Source organism: Hydractinia symbiolongicarpus, chromosome 12 (genome assembly GCF_029227915.1).
Source record: "Hydractinia symbiolongicarpus strain clone_291-10 chromosome 12, HSymV2.1, whole genome shotgun sequence".
Lineage (NCBI taxonomy): Eukaryota > Metazoa > Cnidaria > Hydrozoa > Anthoathecata > Hydractiniidae > Hydractinia > Hydractinia symbiolongicarpus.
Window position 1 is genome coordinate 5,416,321 of NC_079886.1, and position 16,393 is coordinate 5,432,713.

General features: G+C 34.3%; 2 protein-coding genes across 3 annotated transcripts; one reads left to right on the forward strand and one right to left on the reverse strand.

Moving 5' to 3' along the window:
• Positions 1 to 1,327: 1,327 nt before the first annotated feature.
• LOC130622705 (uncharacterized) lies at positions 1,328 to 6,916 on the reverse strand. The gene is made up of 7 exons (XM_057438204.1): positions 5,734 to 6,916; positions 5,098 to 5,193; positions 4,240 to 4,475; positions 3,427 to 4,150; positions 2,829 to 2,960; positions 2,183 to 2,360; positions 1,328 to 1,821 (listed from the first exon to the last, which is right to left on the reverse strand). The coding sequence occupies exons 1-7, from the start codon at positions 5,821 to 5,823 to the stop codon at positions 1,694 to 1,696; spliced, it is 1,584 nt and encodes a 527-aa protein (XP_057294187.1). The 5' UTR covers positions 5,824 to 6,916; the 3' UTR covers positions 1,328 to 1,693.
• Positions 6,917 to 7,700: 784 nt separating this feature from the next.
• On the forward strand, positions 7,701 to 15,507 carry LOC130622704 (KAT8 regulatory NSL complex subunit 1-like). 2 transcript variants are annotated; one of them, XM_057438203.1, is made up of 8 exons: positions 7,701 to 8,326; positions 8,540 to 9,788; positions 10,702 to 11,210; positions 12,653 to 12,740; positions 13,551 to 13,609; positions 13,924 to 14,037; positions 14,186 to 14,490; positions 14,797 to 15,507. In XM_057438203.1, the coding sequence occupies exons 2-8, from the start codon at positions 8,962 to 8,964 to the stop codon at positions 15,379 to 15,381; spliced, it is 2,487 nt and encodes an 828-aa protein (XP_057294186.1). In that variant the 5' UTR covers positions 7,701 to 8,326; positions 8,540 to 8,961; the 3' UTR covers positions 15,382 to 15,507. The 2 variants fall into 2 exon arrangements, with proteins under 2 accessions (XP_057294186.1, XP_057294185.1); XM_057438202.1 differs by lacking the exon at positions 7,701 to 8,326 and having other exon boundaries at positions 8,339 to 9,788.
• The last annotated feature ends 886 nt before the right edge of the window (positions 15,508 to 16,393 follow it).

Below are 16,393 nucleotides of genomic sequence, written 5' to 3' on the forward strand. Positions count from 1 at the left end.
ACCCCAGCACCTTTTACCGTCGCTAGAACTATCAGAAAGCGCAGCGCCGTTGAGAAGCAAATAGTCCTGGGGACGAGGTTGCTGCATTGTTTCATTGGCATCAAAAGTTAGATAAAAATTTCCATCAGAAAACAAAAGGTAGAAAGAGATATATACATATTTACATTACACGACTACAATAATATAAAAAATGATAAGAACATAAGGACTTTTAAGAATGTGCTGCCAGCCCACTTTAAAACATTTAGTGATTTTTATAATAATGATCTATGGAAATAATCCTGATATTCGACGATGGATGGACGACTTTCTCTGTTTGTTTTTTTTCATTTCTCTCTCTCTCTGGTTTTCTCTCTCTTTCCATTTTTCATTATACCTTCCTTTCTTTTTTTAGTAGAAAAATTATTGTGTGTGGCCTGGCGGTTACGGTACTGATTAGTCGAGGAAATGCTGAAATGCAGGCAAAAGCCGCCAAATGAGGTGGACAAAAATGCAGTCGCGATAATTAGATCTAATTAATTGGAAAAAGAAAGTTAACCATGTTCCAGAAAACGTTTCTAAATTTGAAATTCCGTAACTAACACCTCAATTGCTTTTTAGGTTGTTGATATTGGAATGGAACCTGAAAAAGGTTCTGTCTCAATATAACAAACCTCAAAAGCCTTGGGATGGGGTTGGAAAGAGATTAAAGGTGTAAAAAGGAACTTGATTGCAAAGTCACAAAATGTTCAAAAAAATGCCTTCTAAAACTGTTTAATTTTATCTACTGTTACATTTCAGCTCACGAGATGTTCAGACTATCCGGTAATAAGGCTATACCTTCCATTTCGTGCAAAAAATATCGTCCTCTAATTAAATGTCCGCCTTTTGAAAAGTTTTTTATAAGAGTTTGACTGGAAAACGACCCCTGAAAGAATATTACTTGCTAATCAAAGGTGTCTGCTAATTTGAGAAAATACTATGAAAAAAAGAACCTGTAACCTTCAATTTCATAGGGTGATTTTTCCAGATTCACAAGATAAGAGTGATCTACGTGGGTCAACTTTAGTTGTTTGGCTGTTTTTCCTACCTAAAGCTACCACTTGATACTAAAAAGAATCTCCCCCCTATGGGTGGTGATTGACCCATCTATGAGTGGTGGTTTACACGTCTCTAGGTGGTGGTGACCCGTCTCTATGGGTGGTGATCGACCCCTCTATGGGTGGGGGTTTACCCGTCTCTAGGTAGTGGTTTACCCGTCTCTAGGTGGTGGTTGACCCCTCTTGGGGCCTATATTAAATGGAACATTTTTTTTTCAATTTGAACATTCGTAATCCTGATTAAATCATTTTTAAAGTAATAATCATTAATATTATAATTCACATTAAACGTTCTTTAATAAATAACGCAAATAGAAACCATTCTTCACATAAACAGCACGTAGAAACCACCAATAAATGACATCCAATAATCCGCTCTTATGATAATCTGCTTCGTTTGTTTACTTTTGTAAAAATTTGGTCGCGTTTTAATTTGAAAATTGAAAAAAGTACATTATAACTGTAGTTATTAGTCAACGTGTTCAACCAGATTTCTAACTGTCGCTAGTTTAAACACCTGGACAAACATTTATGTCGTGAATACTCTTTATTTCAAGAGGTTTGAAATTTTGCATCAGATGTGTACTGCTCCCAGGATTATCTTTCTTTGGCAGTCACTCCCCGCTGCTGGATCCACTGAACTTGCCTGCATATAACATCTGTATGGCGCACCATACTATAGTGCGTGCTGTTCGAGTCAGCTTGGTCAAATCTCTGACAGCAGAAACCAAATTCATCACATCTGAAAAAAATCAAAACAAATCGGAAATAAAAACCGGACTAAAATAACAACAATTCAGCACCGACTGGTAGTCTTGTGTTTCAAACCCAGGCCGAATCATGAAATTATAAAGACTATGTATAAAGACTATGAAAGTGCATATATATGCTATTTTAATGCTTAACGTTAAGCATAAAAATAGCATTGATATAGGTCGTCTAGCTGAGCGATTTCTGTGCTTTACACTTAAATGGAAGCTTTAAATGGCCTAGGACCCCTTTTGCAGGACCTTCATCTATAGCAGTGGCAATAAGAACGGAAGAGGCTTTTCTGGGTAAATAATTTAAGAACAACAACCAAAGCTTAGCTATAAAAAAGCTACCATTTTGAGTGTGCGATTTACTGTAACCACTATTGGTATCGCTCATATTTGCTAATTCGTTCTTTCTTGCGCCTCGCAAGTCTTTAATCGCACCCAACCACAAATCTAACGTGACTCCTACATTCGAATGTAACGGCGTAAAACCCAAACGCTCGATTCTTCCAATGAGAGATTCCACCTAAAGTAAATAAAGAAAAATCAATGTGTCAATATTTAACTCTCTCTCTACTGGGGGTGATTCTGCCACTTTCTTGCCAAGTGTTTCTGTTCATTCTTTCGGTCTGATTTTAAGTATAATTTTATGGGGATTTTGACCTTAATTTTATTGACCTTAATGGATTAATAGGATTTTGACTTTAATTTCTTGACTTTCATTTTGAATTGATGGGTTCATGTTATTAGCAGGTTGAAAAAAATACCCTTGTATTTAAATGAGTATGCAGCATTTGATCTCTTTGTTATTCACAATGACCTGAAAATCTGAGTAGAAATAACTTCTAAAATAACTTCTTAAACTCAAATTCTTTCACAAAAAACAGTGTTTTGCTCGATCACTTGATATTAATCACATCCAAGGTTCGGATATAGCATACTAGTAGGTTTCTTCAATGTTGTGAAAATACTTTCAAGTGATATCGAATCATACCTTTTGATGTTGTCTTTGTTGATCAACAATAAGTTTGTCCACTCTTGTTGCATTGGGCGGATATTTCACAGGGCTACCTTCACCCAGTGACGACTTACGTAAACGAAATTGACTTGTTAAACAATGATCAGCCTATAAACGCACCACAAAACAAGTTAGTCACAAAACAAGTTATTCGTGGAAATCTGTTAAATGTCTTATTTCTGCTAATTTCGCGAACTTGAAGTGTATTTCTGGACGTGTTAATCTTCACTGTTATACATGAAATTATTTTATCTATATTTTATATCAAACAAAACAGGTAATTTTAGTAGATATTGAGAATAATTTTAAGAAAATTTTTAAATTTTTTTCCCAAGGTCTAAAAAATAGATTTTGCGAAGTTCAATTTTAGCGACTCAGTCATGCCGAGATATTCTCGAATGAACCTGAATTTTCGCGCGAACAAATAAGATAATATTCGCAAAATTTAATCTACGCGAAAATTTATCAACTTTAGGTACTAACTATGACTAGAATATTAATGACATTTTAAGCCACTCATAAACCTTTTGCAATCCCGCATTCTCACGCCGTGGAAACAACGACTTCTACAAACCTTCTTAAAATCTCTGTCCAAATGTCTCAACTGATCTCGACATTCGTCCAATGTTATCCCCAGCTCCTCTACGCTGCTCATTTGATTGTCGAATAATACAGCTGGAGCAGGGCGTTGCGAAACATGATACCTATGTCTCACTCTGTTCTTGTTGACATCAGGGTAGTGGTAACCACCTACGTAATGCGGGTTGCCATAGTAACTCTGCGCATCCATCACAACAGGTCTGGCGTTGTCCATCACGATGTTGCTTTTTGTTGGCGGTATAACATTGGGGTAAATCTCCGCACTATGTTGATGCTGTATACCAGGACTGTAGTTGTATTGTTGGAACACAGGCGAAGGAAGGTTTTGGTAACAATATTGGGGTTGATTGCTTGCATTATTGTTTTCCTGGTTTATCTCATTACTGTATACGACATGCTGGTTTAGCATTTCGGTCTGCACCTGCTCAAATGACAGCTCAGGGCTTTCTAACGAGTTTGGACTGTCGATCACTTGCTGCGACTGGTGAATGGTTGCGTTGTATTGATTCAACATTTCGTCACTTGGTGAAAGGTTATTTAATCCGTTCGGAGAGGGATCCGGAGACCAAATCTCATGAATTGACTTATTGTTAATGGAGCTTTTGTCAGAAGATGATCTATCCACATTGAGTGGCAGGTTAAAATTCGATGTATTGGAATGCCACGCATCAACGATATTATTCCCAGTGATATTGTACCTAAAATCATGATTCAACTCTTCTACTTAATACATTTTCCTAAAGAAAAAACAACTCACTGCATTTTGCTAAAAAACGAAAGAGCTTACTGATTCCTTTCTTGCGTCAACGGGTGAGGGTGAGGATAATTCATTCTTGGGCTAAGGACAGGAATGTGCTCCTTCATCACGTCTTCAGGAACTTCATCGTCTAATACATTTGAGACTAAGTGAAATGCTATGTGTTTTTTGAGAGTATTCGTACTTGCTGAGGAACCTGCTACTATTAAGTTCTCAGGATCAACCGGTTGATGGACCCAAAATGGCGAAACATAACCGTTCACACTCTAAAAGTATTAGACAAAAAAAACGTTTTAAAACGTCATTGGTAGCTGGCAAATATATTTAACAATATTATACTGGATGTACTAAAACTCCTTTAATACAGTTGGGACTAAAATGGATCGATTCGACCACATTTGTTTGAGTGGAAACCCGCCTTTACAGCATCTGAAATTTGATTTTTAAGGTAAAACGTTACTAAAATACAACAATCATTCAATATCTTAAAAAATGATTTAGGAGGATTTTAAAGGAGATTTGCACTGAATTTAAAGGATTTTTTTTCGCAAAAAAGACAAAGTTCGAAGAAAAATAGAAATGTCAAGAACAAATGTTTTAAAAAGTATTACTAAATAGATTAATAAATATTATTATTATTAAATAATTTAAAAAAAACAATTAAAAAAGGAATTAAAAGTAGATTTGGTCACATTTTTAACGAGGACAAACTTTAAAGGAGGTTTTTAAGGAATGAGGACTTTTTAGGATTTTAGAGAAGAGGAGGCCACCCCAGTAAAAACGAGTACAACTATGATGGTGTATACAAAATCCTTAAAGGAATTAACACATCAAAGCAATGTAACTGGAACATACATACAGATTGAACTTAGTTAAAATATCTATTACCTTTCCATTCTCGTTTGGATAAAAATGCCAGTTCGTTGGAGCAATTGGTAATGGATTTGGAATAAATGGCTTAGCATCAGGATTTGGACGAAAATGCTAATAAATGCAAACAACAAAAAATCATATAGAATTAGTGTAAAATTCAATGGGTCCTGGTGGAGGTTTAGCAGTTTTCCCTACAAGATTTTTGGCTTATAAATTGACCTTTGCATAAATGAATAATTATATTGGTTGTTCCTGTTGAAAGTTCAAGTTGTCACCTGTTGTGTTTCTTGCCACCTAAACGGTCACTTCAACCTTCCTGTTTGTTAAAAATAAAAACTAGCTCCAGTTTTTTGTGGCACCTGACCATGTTACATAATATTTATGTATCACTCAAATTAATGACTTTTAGTCGCTAGAATTAATGACTTTCTTAGCCGAAACACCTGGGTGTTGGCGAAAGCTTACTGAGAAAAGAATATATTTTGGATGTCTTAGATTTTCTGTATATATATTAAAAAAATGCTCTACCAACTCGAAGTTAAGTAAAATATGTAATCACACAATACAACAAGTTTTAGCAGAAACAACCTTCCAATTTTACACTGAAAAATTTCTAATATGATTTAAAAGTGTATTAGTTCTTTAAAACACCTTCTCCTCATCAGTTACTTCAGCAATACCAGTTACACCCTTTTGTTCATTGTTATGATGAGCTACATCGTGAATGTTTGATAAAGCCATTCTTGGAAGTCATATACCTACCATCTTGTAGATATTTTTACGTCTAAATGTATGCAATCATGCATATACATTATAAAAACTAAATAATGTACTGACAAACAATAATTTGCTTCTTTTGCAAATTAACAAGTTAGAAACACAAAATAACACACAATGCTTAAAGAAAATTGCGAATATAACAGATCAGAGGAGGAGTGAGGCAAGAATAGGTGCATATTTTACATGGCTAGCCTTACAAATATCGAGGAATATATATTACCATCTATTTTTTCCAGGAGGGGCCATGGCTAAAATGGGGAGCCTAGAGTATTTAATGGTTATTTCGCGTTATACACAGACCAAATTAGGGTCTGCACTCTACCAGATAACTCCCTGCAGCATACAACAGCCCACATATTGTACCATATCCCCAATTTCCCCACATGGCTTGAGAACCTGGGGCTATGGTAACATGCACTTGCCCACATTTAATAGCTGCCAAGGGAAATTGAACCCTGGTTTTCTGCACAAAGTGCTAGAATTATAACCAGATAAGCTATGACGCAATAGGCTACAACAACACCATAGGAGTTCTAGTTAAAAGTTGTGTTTCTCGACACTTAGCACATGTAAAGAATGATATAAATTTAATAAAAAAAAAAAAAAAATTGACACTTGGTTTTAAAAAGTTATGCTGACAGGAAACTCATGTGACTACAATCTGCCTTACTCTAAGAATAGGTTATTTAGGCTATATGCTACCATGCTGAAATATCTTACACAAATTTTTTTAGACATAACTGTGACCATGAAACAAAGCAGCCATGAACATAGCACAAATCAAAACAAACTAAAAGATATATATCTTTTGACAGCAACGTATTAACCAAAATGTCATTAGGGTTGTTAAAAGTAAGTTCCATAAAATGTTTTTAGCAAACAGCTGTTACGACTATCATATGGAAAAACAGGAGAAGCCAGGTTGATAGCTTAAATTTTAGAAGACATAAGTTGCCCAAAGCATTTTAAAAATTCGCAAGAAGCAAAATGAAACTAAGGATACAGTAGGGCCAGTACAGGACTCAGACAGTCACATTATGCATAATAATTTAAAAACTGCTAAATGTTCAACGAATATTTTGCCTCAAGTTTTTCCACAAGAATTGTTAACAGAGCTTCCTGATCCTCCCTAAATGTATTTCGGAGATACGAAACTTAGTCTATGAAATAACAGTTGAATGTGTTCACAAGAAACTAATTGCATTATCACCAAACAAATCAGCCCTAACAATATATATATATATATATAAAAATATATGAAAGCCTCATAGTAGGTTGTAAAAAGATAATTTTCATTTGTTCCTCAGGCTATTAATAAATGGAACAGTTTACCAGAGAAAGAAGTGTTTGCTACTTCAATAAACCTTTAAAAAGTTCATTTAACCACATTTGGAGACTGTTCCTATTAATGACCATAATAGTGGATCGGAAATGTTATCCAGTAAGGTAAATAAACTAGCTGTAATAGCTATATAAAGATGTTACATTGTCAAAGTCTGATTTGCAGTTGTCCCCTGAGTCTATATATCTATCTTACACGCACGTTGGAAAAATCGTTTAAATCAAGATTGCTTTTACACCAACTGTACCAGCTGTTCGCTTCGTAAAACAACTAAAAGCTATTATAGCTAGCAGGCTAGTGTGCTCTTCAGAGGCAATTATATATAGTTTAGCTTAAGGCAATTTAGTAAAAATGGCTTAGAGTTACTATTCTTCAATAATAATAGTCACAAGGTCTTTTTTTTCTAAAACAGCATAAAAAACATTGACACGAAACAACCAAGAGGAGATCTAGCTAACCCATGTAACGGAAGCCATATTGTTTTTATAAGACTTAAGCGACTCTGGGTATGTGACAACTCTGTCCGGACTTAAAAATTCTCGGAAAAAAAATCTGAAACAGTTTTGTGTGGTCAGAATTTTTTTAGGACGCGCTGAAGTTTTGTGTATTGGTTATAATAAAGATATGCTTTGCTAATCTATCGTATTTACGAAATAGCGTGGCAACGTCAAGATTATCTTTAATGCTCGGCTGAATTTATGTATTTTTTGGACATCAATCAGCTTTCTGGCTTGCCGCAGAGCTTGTTGGCTAGCTAGCTGACTACTTACAAGCAGAGAAGCATGAGAGAGAGGTGATACAACCGTCTAAATCGTAAAATAAAATAATAAACGTGATGATTTTCTGCGAAAGAAATATTCATAAATGAACAAACGACCAGGGTTGCAGATTTTACATTAGAAAAATTGCCCCTGTAATATCACCACAACATCCGTCTAGCCTCTTTCGGATGTTGCGACCACGCTAGCTAGTTGACGTATCTGTCTGTTACTTAAAAACCCAACCGACAAACACTAACAAGTTATGCATTGGAAAACGTTCATTTTAAATAGCTTTTTAGCTATATCTAGCTGGCTACACCAAGGAGGGTGAATATAATTTGGCAGCAGAAGTGAATGATAAGTATGTGGTGAATTGCCTTTTATCTTTTAAACTGAGCCGATGTAATCGTTCCAGTGTTCTAGATATTTTTGTGTCAACGTAATTCAAAATTCCAAAAAAGTTTTAAAAAACTTGAGTCTCTACGGCTCGCGCACGTACGGGTGACTTGTAAATTCGCTTTTTTTTCAGCTCAGATAATGTTGATATTCGTGCAGCCATCTTTAAATTTTTTAGAAGCCTGAACCGAGCGCACATGCGCAATCGAACGTTGTGGTCATCTGACATTTTTTTATTCGGGCCTGCATCGTTGTGTGTGAAAATGTGTTTCAAAGCCTGGATATTTACGTAACACGCATGAAGGGTTGTCCTCCCGCCTTTTTTGTTCAGTAGACCAATTCAATAAGTTACTGTGAAACCATTGCTTTAATAATTGGAAATTTAGTTCATGGACAAAGCTGATTTAAATAGTCCCGTCAACTTTAATTTTATTTTTACGAGTTGCGTTAAATGTGGTGCATAGTAACTACTCCAGCCAACGAGAGTTAAAATTTGTTCGTGTGTAAAGTGATAATACCATGAATAAAACTTTATCGATGAAATGGTTCATTATTTTAAAGAATTGGTTACAGTGAAGTGTATGGCTACAGAGTACATTCATGGCGCCTGCTTTAGTTGAGCATCCAGCTTCCAAGGGGAGAAACTCTGTTAGCAAAAAGTTTTTGAACAACTTGAGTTGTATACCCCAGTTAAGTTTAGTTTTAGCAGATAAATTAAGGTGTGTTGATACTCCTAGCATACTCAACGAAAAGATGTTCGGTTCTACGAAAATATCAAATAATCATACAGAGAAAAATAATTCTTTTGAGCCCAAACTTATGGTGTCACCATTGCAAGATTCATCTCTTATTACATCGTGTAGTACACCATTAACTTCAAAGGATTTTACATTTGAGGCTCCAGTTATAAACAAAAAGAACAACATTATTCAAGAAAATGTAGATACGTATGAGAAGGCTATTAAAACAAATCACGTTAATGAACAATGTGCAACACTGAAAAGGCTTCATCCAGCAGAGTCACCAGATACAAAAGACGTAATAAATTACTTAAAACTTAAACAAGATAAAGTGAAAGTTAAATATTATGATATAAATCAGAGTATCAGTTCTATTGAACTTTCGTTAAGAAAATTATGTTCGCGAAATATCAGTTCACATGTTGCATGTCATTTAAGTAGGCATGGTCATAACACTGATGATTCTGGAACTAAGACCGAAAACTATAATACTTTAAGCCCTTGTTCACTTACATCCGTGACTGAAAGTCCTGTAAACAAGCTTTTGGAAAGTCAAACACAAAAACTTTACGAGATTCGGAAGATTAATGATCTCACTGGATATCTTAATAATGATACAGATCATGAAGAAGACTTTGATTCAAGAGTAAGAGTGCCAGTTTCTCATGGAAAAAAGAAATCTCAACAGTATGTTAAATAAAATCCATATGTTATTTCTCTTCATATTCGACCAGTAACTAGCCATTAATTGCTGATTGGAAAATAAAATATAATTTTTAGTGCAATAGAAAAATGTATCCTAATAGTGTGAGTTGTTAAATAACATACAAAATGGCATTTCATTAAAATCTGATTTTGCATCCATAAAAATTCATGATGGCATATATGCTTAATATTTATTAATTTTGAAATTAAATGCTATGGAAATGTTGTAGTAGTTTGAAAATATTCAGAAAATCTCATTTAAGGTTGCCACATCAAGTGAAAAGTGAAAAATACGCTGGTTAAGAAAAACTTTGTTAGTTCGATTCAACTGGGGTAATTTAGGACAAGGTTTGTTAATGTTAAAATCAGATGATGATTTTGACATCAACATAGGATAAATGAAGACACGGCTGGATTGTCATTTGATGGTAATTAATAAGAAATCAGAAAAAAATAAAATAATTAATGTAAAAAAATTCGCTCTATGTTTATTTTAACCCTGTCGAAATATTTTGTTGGTTAAAATTACAATTTTTTTGTTCAGTGACTAAAATTTTTACTGAAAAAATTATTGACCAACAGATTTTTCAGGAATAAGGTATTATAAAATATACCAGAACAAAATCTTCGTTCACAAATCAATTGTCAGTGCTCAAAATGAACTTTCATTTTGCTAATAAAGTTGACCTAATGCAAGTCGACGTACCAGTGTTAGCTAATAAAAAAATATCTTATGTCCAGATCAATTGTATTTTCCTGAAAACTATGAAAGAATATACATCAAGTTAGTGCATAAAATATGTAAATGTGTATATGTGCACATACAACCCTTTTTCAACCCCTGGCTGATATATGATGTAGGGTGAATTTGATATTGGTGTGTTATATATTTTAGCCCTCCTCCAACAACTAGCGCTTTACACCAATGGAAACAAAAGCGTGCAAAAATTGGCTCACAGTGCACATGGTTAAGTCTTCAAATACACTCTCTTGATAAAAAGATTGAGAAGCTTGATCAAATAAATAGAAAATTAAAAATAGAAAGACATGCAAGTAAAATGTTAAATACTGAACCCTGTGAAAACAGAGTAAACACAGAACTGACTAACGAGAAAAATGGTGTCATACCGTTGTCATCGTCAACATCAAGCCTAGATGATCAAGTTATGATAAACCATGGGTGTAGTAGGACTTCCCCAGTGTCATTGTTGTATTCACATAAATACATCAGAAATACTATGTTACCTGAAGTGAAAGGCAGCTACAAATGTCATAATTTACAGTCATCGTTAACTTGTCGCTTGTGTGCTCAGACAAGAAGCCGGAGCTCACCCTGTGCTGCTACAGATTGTCTTCATGAAATGTTAGATGCAAGTTACCATTCAAATCTTTCATATGCCAATGGTATGTTTTAGTTATGTTTATTTTCTGTGATAACAGACGATTCATAGAGCTGCTCCATTATCATTTTATGTTCTTTGAATCACAACAGATTTGTTTTTATTTTACATTAAGCAGGGTTAGTCATGAATTTTTTACCTGGAAAAGATGTTTAGTAGTCTCACCTACATAACATATCAGGCCTGTGAGTGAGAAAATTAATCCGCAAGCTAAACCCCAGCTGATAATATACCTACAACGCTAATGATAGTCAAAAAAATTCTGTATCAAGTTTTTTTTACCTATGGCTTACTTTTATATTCTCCAAAAACTATACCAGCGCCTATAATAATGTTTTCAAATCTAAGGATTGTTAATTTTTACAATGTTGAGATTTGATTTTTATTGTTCCTAAATTCATGGAACTAACTTTCGTCATGTAAGCATACAATTGTCTGGCACCTGTCTAAATAGTTTATTAGAGTTTGATAAATTCCGCCTACTGTTATCATCTTTTTTTCAATACCTCTAGATTCTACTCACACAACAAATGTTATAACTGTGAGGGTCTTCTTCTGTATTGCTAACTGGTGAATAATGTTTATATGTACATTAAAAGCAAGTTGAAATAAAAAATTATAAATAACTTTTCATTTCTTTTGAAATTGTGCCAAAATCTTCCTTTCTAAGAAGGTCATTCTTGTGAATTTAAAGCTTCTATTTGAGCTGCGAAAGCCATGCATATACAACAATTGTATAAGTAGTCAACAGCCTCAGATATCAATCCTATCCTCATGCTTAACGCTAAGCAGAAAGAGTGGGTCTACACTTATATAGTCTTTGGCGTGGCTTGATCAGGGTTTGAACGAATGACTTTGTGCAGTGAACGCTCAGATATCAATAAGAACTGGAGCATGGATGAATAATTTCAGTAATAATAATAATTCATAGTACCATTACCTGAGATCTTAATGAAAAATTCAGTTGATTTATAAACCATTGACAAACGAAAATCTATAAATTATAGGAGAGTGGAGTGTGTATGTTAATTTTCTTAATAAAATAAGGAAAATAATTCAAGATTTTGAGTCCCAGGTGCAAGTCCTTGGTTACAGAGTATCACGTCCCAGGTTTTACCTAGGGTATATGATGTAAAAGTTTCTGAATTTGTGTTTGCACATGGAAGTATTTTACCTTTTCACTTCAACAGCTATTTATTTAAGTGTATTTTCCTTAAAAAATTAAAAGCAGAACTATTATGCCAACTGACTGACCCAAAAGCGTTGTGTTTGTTGCTGTAAAACAATGAATTAAGATTGTTGTTAAAATGGAAAACTTTCCATTCCTCTGCACACGGGGAGATAAATTGTTGTTAAGAAAGAAGGTTTTTACCTGACCAGATTTCTTTCATTTGACAGCCCTTTATTATTACTTTTATAATTATGAATTTTTGTAATTGCTTTCAGATATATCTTTGTCATATTCTTTGGAAGAGACATTATGTACAAAAAGAATAAATACGAAAGTTACTATAACGAAACCAACAAAGAAAAAGTAAGATAATGTTATTTTTTAAATTCTTTTGTAGTAAGTATTTTACTGTAAAGCAAAAGGAACTTTATAAGAATATGGTAACCTCCTTGACAGGTAATTTTTTTTATTATTATATATTTTTTTCTTTAAATTTCAATTCTTTCCATTGAATTTTTAAAAAAGTGAATATCTTTCACTTTTTTCAATATTGTGTTCCAATTTCTTAGATATTTTTATTCTAATGAGAGAGGTATAGCAGAACGCAGGGTATTCCACACATCCTAAAATCTTCTAAATAACCTAAAATTTGGTCAAAAATATTGATTCCTTCTAAAATCTCCTAAAATTGTTTATAATGATGTCAATTATATTTTTGAATAGTATCTTTTTTTGTGTTATGTTTTATCTGACAAAATTGGTTTGCTCACATAACCAGTTTTTTGCCAATTACATAGAGAAAAGTAGTGTTGCTATATAGTGCAAAAATAATTCCTTAGAATAGTTTTAGGACTAACTAGAAACTGCACCTTTTTTAGACTAAAAAATGAAAAAATGGCAAGGCTGATAAAACACAAAAATATGGGGAAATATTTCTGTTACAATAGAAATTTTCGCCTTATTAATTATTTGTTTGTATTGAAATGAAATGATAAAAATTGCTCAAGATATAAGAACAAAATAAGATCGCAGGTAAAAAAGATAAAACTTATTTCTGGCTAAACATGGCTGAAGCCGAATTTTCTGGGTTTTTTTTATAAAAAAGGGCAATCACAGGTTGAAGTATTTCAAATGCCAAGCATTTTTTACAGCAGTACTGTTTATACTTTTCAGAAAGAAACTGAAAGTAAAAGACATACCACCGTCACTGTTGAAACAACCAGAAAAAGAGAGTAAGTGACGCTTACCTAGATTTCAGTTTATTATAAGAGCACTTGAACATGAAATTAACACAAAGAAAAAGAGTCAGTGTAGAAGTAAAGATCAGCACTGTCTTTCTGAACTGATAAATTATGCGTCTAAAGGCTGATCTGAGGTGTCTTAAAAACCGATTTTGTTAGACTTAGACTTTTATAACATTTTGAACCAGACGAGGTCAAATGTATTGAAACGCGGAAATTTTAATATGATCTCGTCCTTTTAATGAATTGCTTAGAAAGAAATGCGTAATGGCGCAAATTGGTTACTTCATCTCTGTTTATTTTAGAACTAAAAAACTCCGTGGTCGAAGAAAAAACACATTCAAGAACAAAAAATGAGCGTTCAAAGTCTGACGAATACACTCGAAAGCGTTCTTTGACGTCCGAACACAGTTCGTCAGGTTCGATTAGCTAGTCATAGCAATAATGTAATTATAACTGTAGTAGGTCACTGTGGAAACTTAATAAGCGCTAATGTTTTAGTAGTACATTTTAAGTCTTCGCGATTTGTTTGTTTACATTGATGTGTTTTTTCTGTTTTTTCTGTAGGTCGTGTTCGAAAGTTACGAAAATTTTCTGAGTCGCTTAGTTGCGATAGCTCGAAACCATCGACGCCCACCAACGAACTATCTAGTCCTTTGTCGCAGAGCTTAAATTCGAGTGGTCTGTTTACGTCATTTAACAAAAACAAGAAAAAACTCTCCTCTGGTGGTGATTATGACATCAATAACATCGTTATTCCGTACTCCATTGCTGCTTCTACAAGGGTAGAGCGAATTCAATACAAAGAAATTCCGACACCAGGATGGAGAAATATCGAGGATGATTTACTTGACGAAGAAGTGGAGTTAGAGGTAAATACTCGTATATAACTTTAAGGAAAAAAGAGGAAGCGTTGTTTTTCTAGTAAACAATAGAACCTTAACATTCCCTTTTTGCTATTTTTTTCTTTGCGCGAAGATATTTTTTTCGATAAGCTATCCTTTTCGCTATGTTATTCTACGTTGTGTTAAAACATAACATCCTGTAAATAGTAAAGGGTTTGCAGCTAAAGCAATTATGCAACTAAAACTATTTTGTTAATATGAATCACGTGCACTTTTTACTTTATTATCTGTTATATATGATTTATAAGCGTCTTTTTGTTGATGATTTTTTAGCGAGAACTAACTGATGAAGAGGTGATCTCTGAAAGACACGCACGGTGCGAAGTGTTGGAAAGGAAACGCTTTTGTGACTACTTCCAACCATCTCGACGACCACGACCAAGCCGCTTAAGTGAGGGACAACTGTCAGAGCCGCCTTCACCCATCGTTGTCGATGAACCAGCTGGAACTCCTGCAGATTCTCCTAATCCAAATTCTTTTAAAATTTTCGATCGTTCTTCTAATCTGACTCCGTACAGCGAAGAAGAGAGAGAATTGTCGTGGACTGCACGCAAATTTCCGCTTAATGAAAAGGAAAGCAAAGAATTGACGATATTCCCTGACCTGCTGTCGCCTGTTGTATCTCCGACAGATTCAAAAACGTTGGCTTCTCTAAAGCAAGTTTCGCATGCTTTGATGAGGAGCAGTCGTACTCCGCGTCATTCGCCATTGCAATCCCCCACATTGCTCAGTAGTCCTGGTACTCCGACAGAGCATGACTCAAATTGGACGGTGAAATTATTAAATGATCCACCTATAGATGTTGTAACATCAGAGAAGCAAAGGAAGGGCATTGTTCTTAAACTTGCAAAAAAATAACATTTTCTGTTCTATTGTTATGTTGTGTGCCGTGTAATTGTAAATATTCCAGTAAAATGCTCGGTATGCAAACACTTGTGAAGATTAGATTTACAAGTGCAAGTAAATAAAAAAATAAATACGTAACCGCTTCTTCGCCGTTCTTTTTCTTCATTTTTTTACCTAATGAAAATTTCGCCGTAAATCAAAACGAAGTCGCGTTTTTAAAAAACGACACAAGTGTTTATTATTTTATTTTTGATGCACGCATACGGAAAGATCCTTTGTTACAAATTTTAAAGCTTGGTTGTGTCTTACCTTCAATAAATGGATTTGATAAAAGGAATAGTACAAATATCTGGCGGATAGCCTGATGGTAGAGCGTTAGCTTCCAGTGCGGGAGGTCTTGGCTTCAAACCCCGGCCGAGTCATGCCAGAGACTGTAAAAGTGTGAATCTATCCTTTCTGCTTAACGCTCAGCATGAGAATAGGATTGATATCCTAGGCAGTTGCCTTGTTAAACGATTGCTGTGTTTGCATAACTTTCCTAGTTCAAATATGGGAGCTTTAAGTGTAAGGACGTCCTTCGCAGGGCACCCTTGTTGATAGCAGTATCAATAGGAACTGAAGGGGCTATCCTGGGTAAAAATATTAATAATAATTATATATAATTCAATGTATTTAAAAATAATTTAAAAGTACGTAACTGTCAATTTCACGCTGAACGATTATCAAATGTACAGTGATAATTACTTCAACAAGTTTAAAAAACTGTAAATCCGGTGGGAATATGTACAAGTTATAGACATAGAAGAGTAATACAATTGATAAAAACAGTTAAAAGAAGACGTTTAAACGCCCCCCCCCCCCTAAATATCAAAATATTTAATAAACGTCCCCGGCGTTTAATCGATGATGCATTACGGTATTATCAAGAACTTCATTTCGAAAATATGCCTTATTTTCCTTCTAGCTATTGAGGAAAAAAGCAACTTATTTTTTTTTTAAATTTGCTAAGAGGATTACTTAATAG

Coding starts and splice junctions, on each gene's coding strand:
- LOC130622705 (XM_057438204.1), bottom strand. CDS start 5,823: ATGGCTTTATCAAACATTCACGATGTAGCTCATCATAACAATGAACAA. Junction 5,194..5,733: donor AAGTAACTGATGAGGAGAAG/GTGTTTTAAAGA, acceptor TGCATTTATTAG/CATTTTCGTCCAAATCCTGA. Junction 1,822..2,182: donor TAAATCGCACACTCAAAATG/GTAGCTTTTTTA, acceptor GATTTTTTTCAG/ATGTGATGAATTTGGTTTCT.
- LOC130622704 (XM_057438203.1), top strand. CDS start 8,962: ATGGCGCCTGCTTTAGTTGAGCATCCAGCTTCCAAGGGGAGAAACTCT. Junction 12,741..13,550: donor ACGAAACCAACAAAGAAAAA/GTAAGATAATGT, acceptor TATACTTTTCAG/AAAGAAACTGAAAGTAAAAG. Junction 14,491..14,796: donor ACGAAGAAGTGGAGTTAGAG/GTAAATACTCGT, acceptor ATGATTTTTTAG/CGAGAACTAACTGATGAAGA.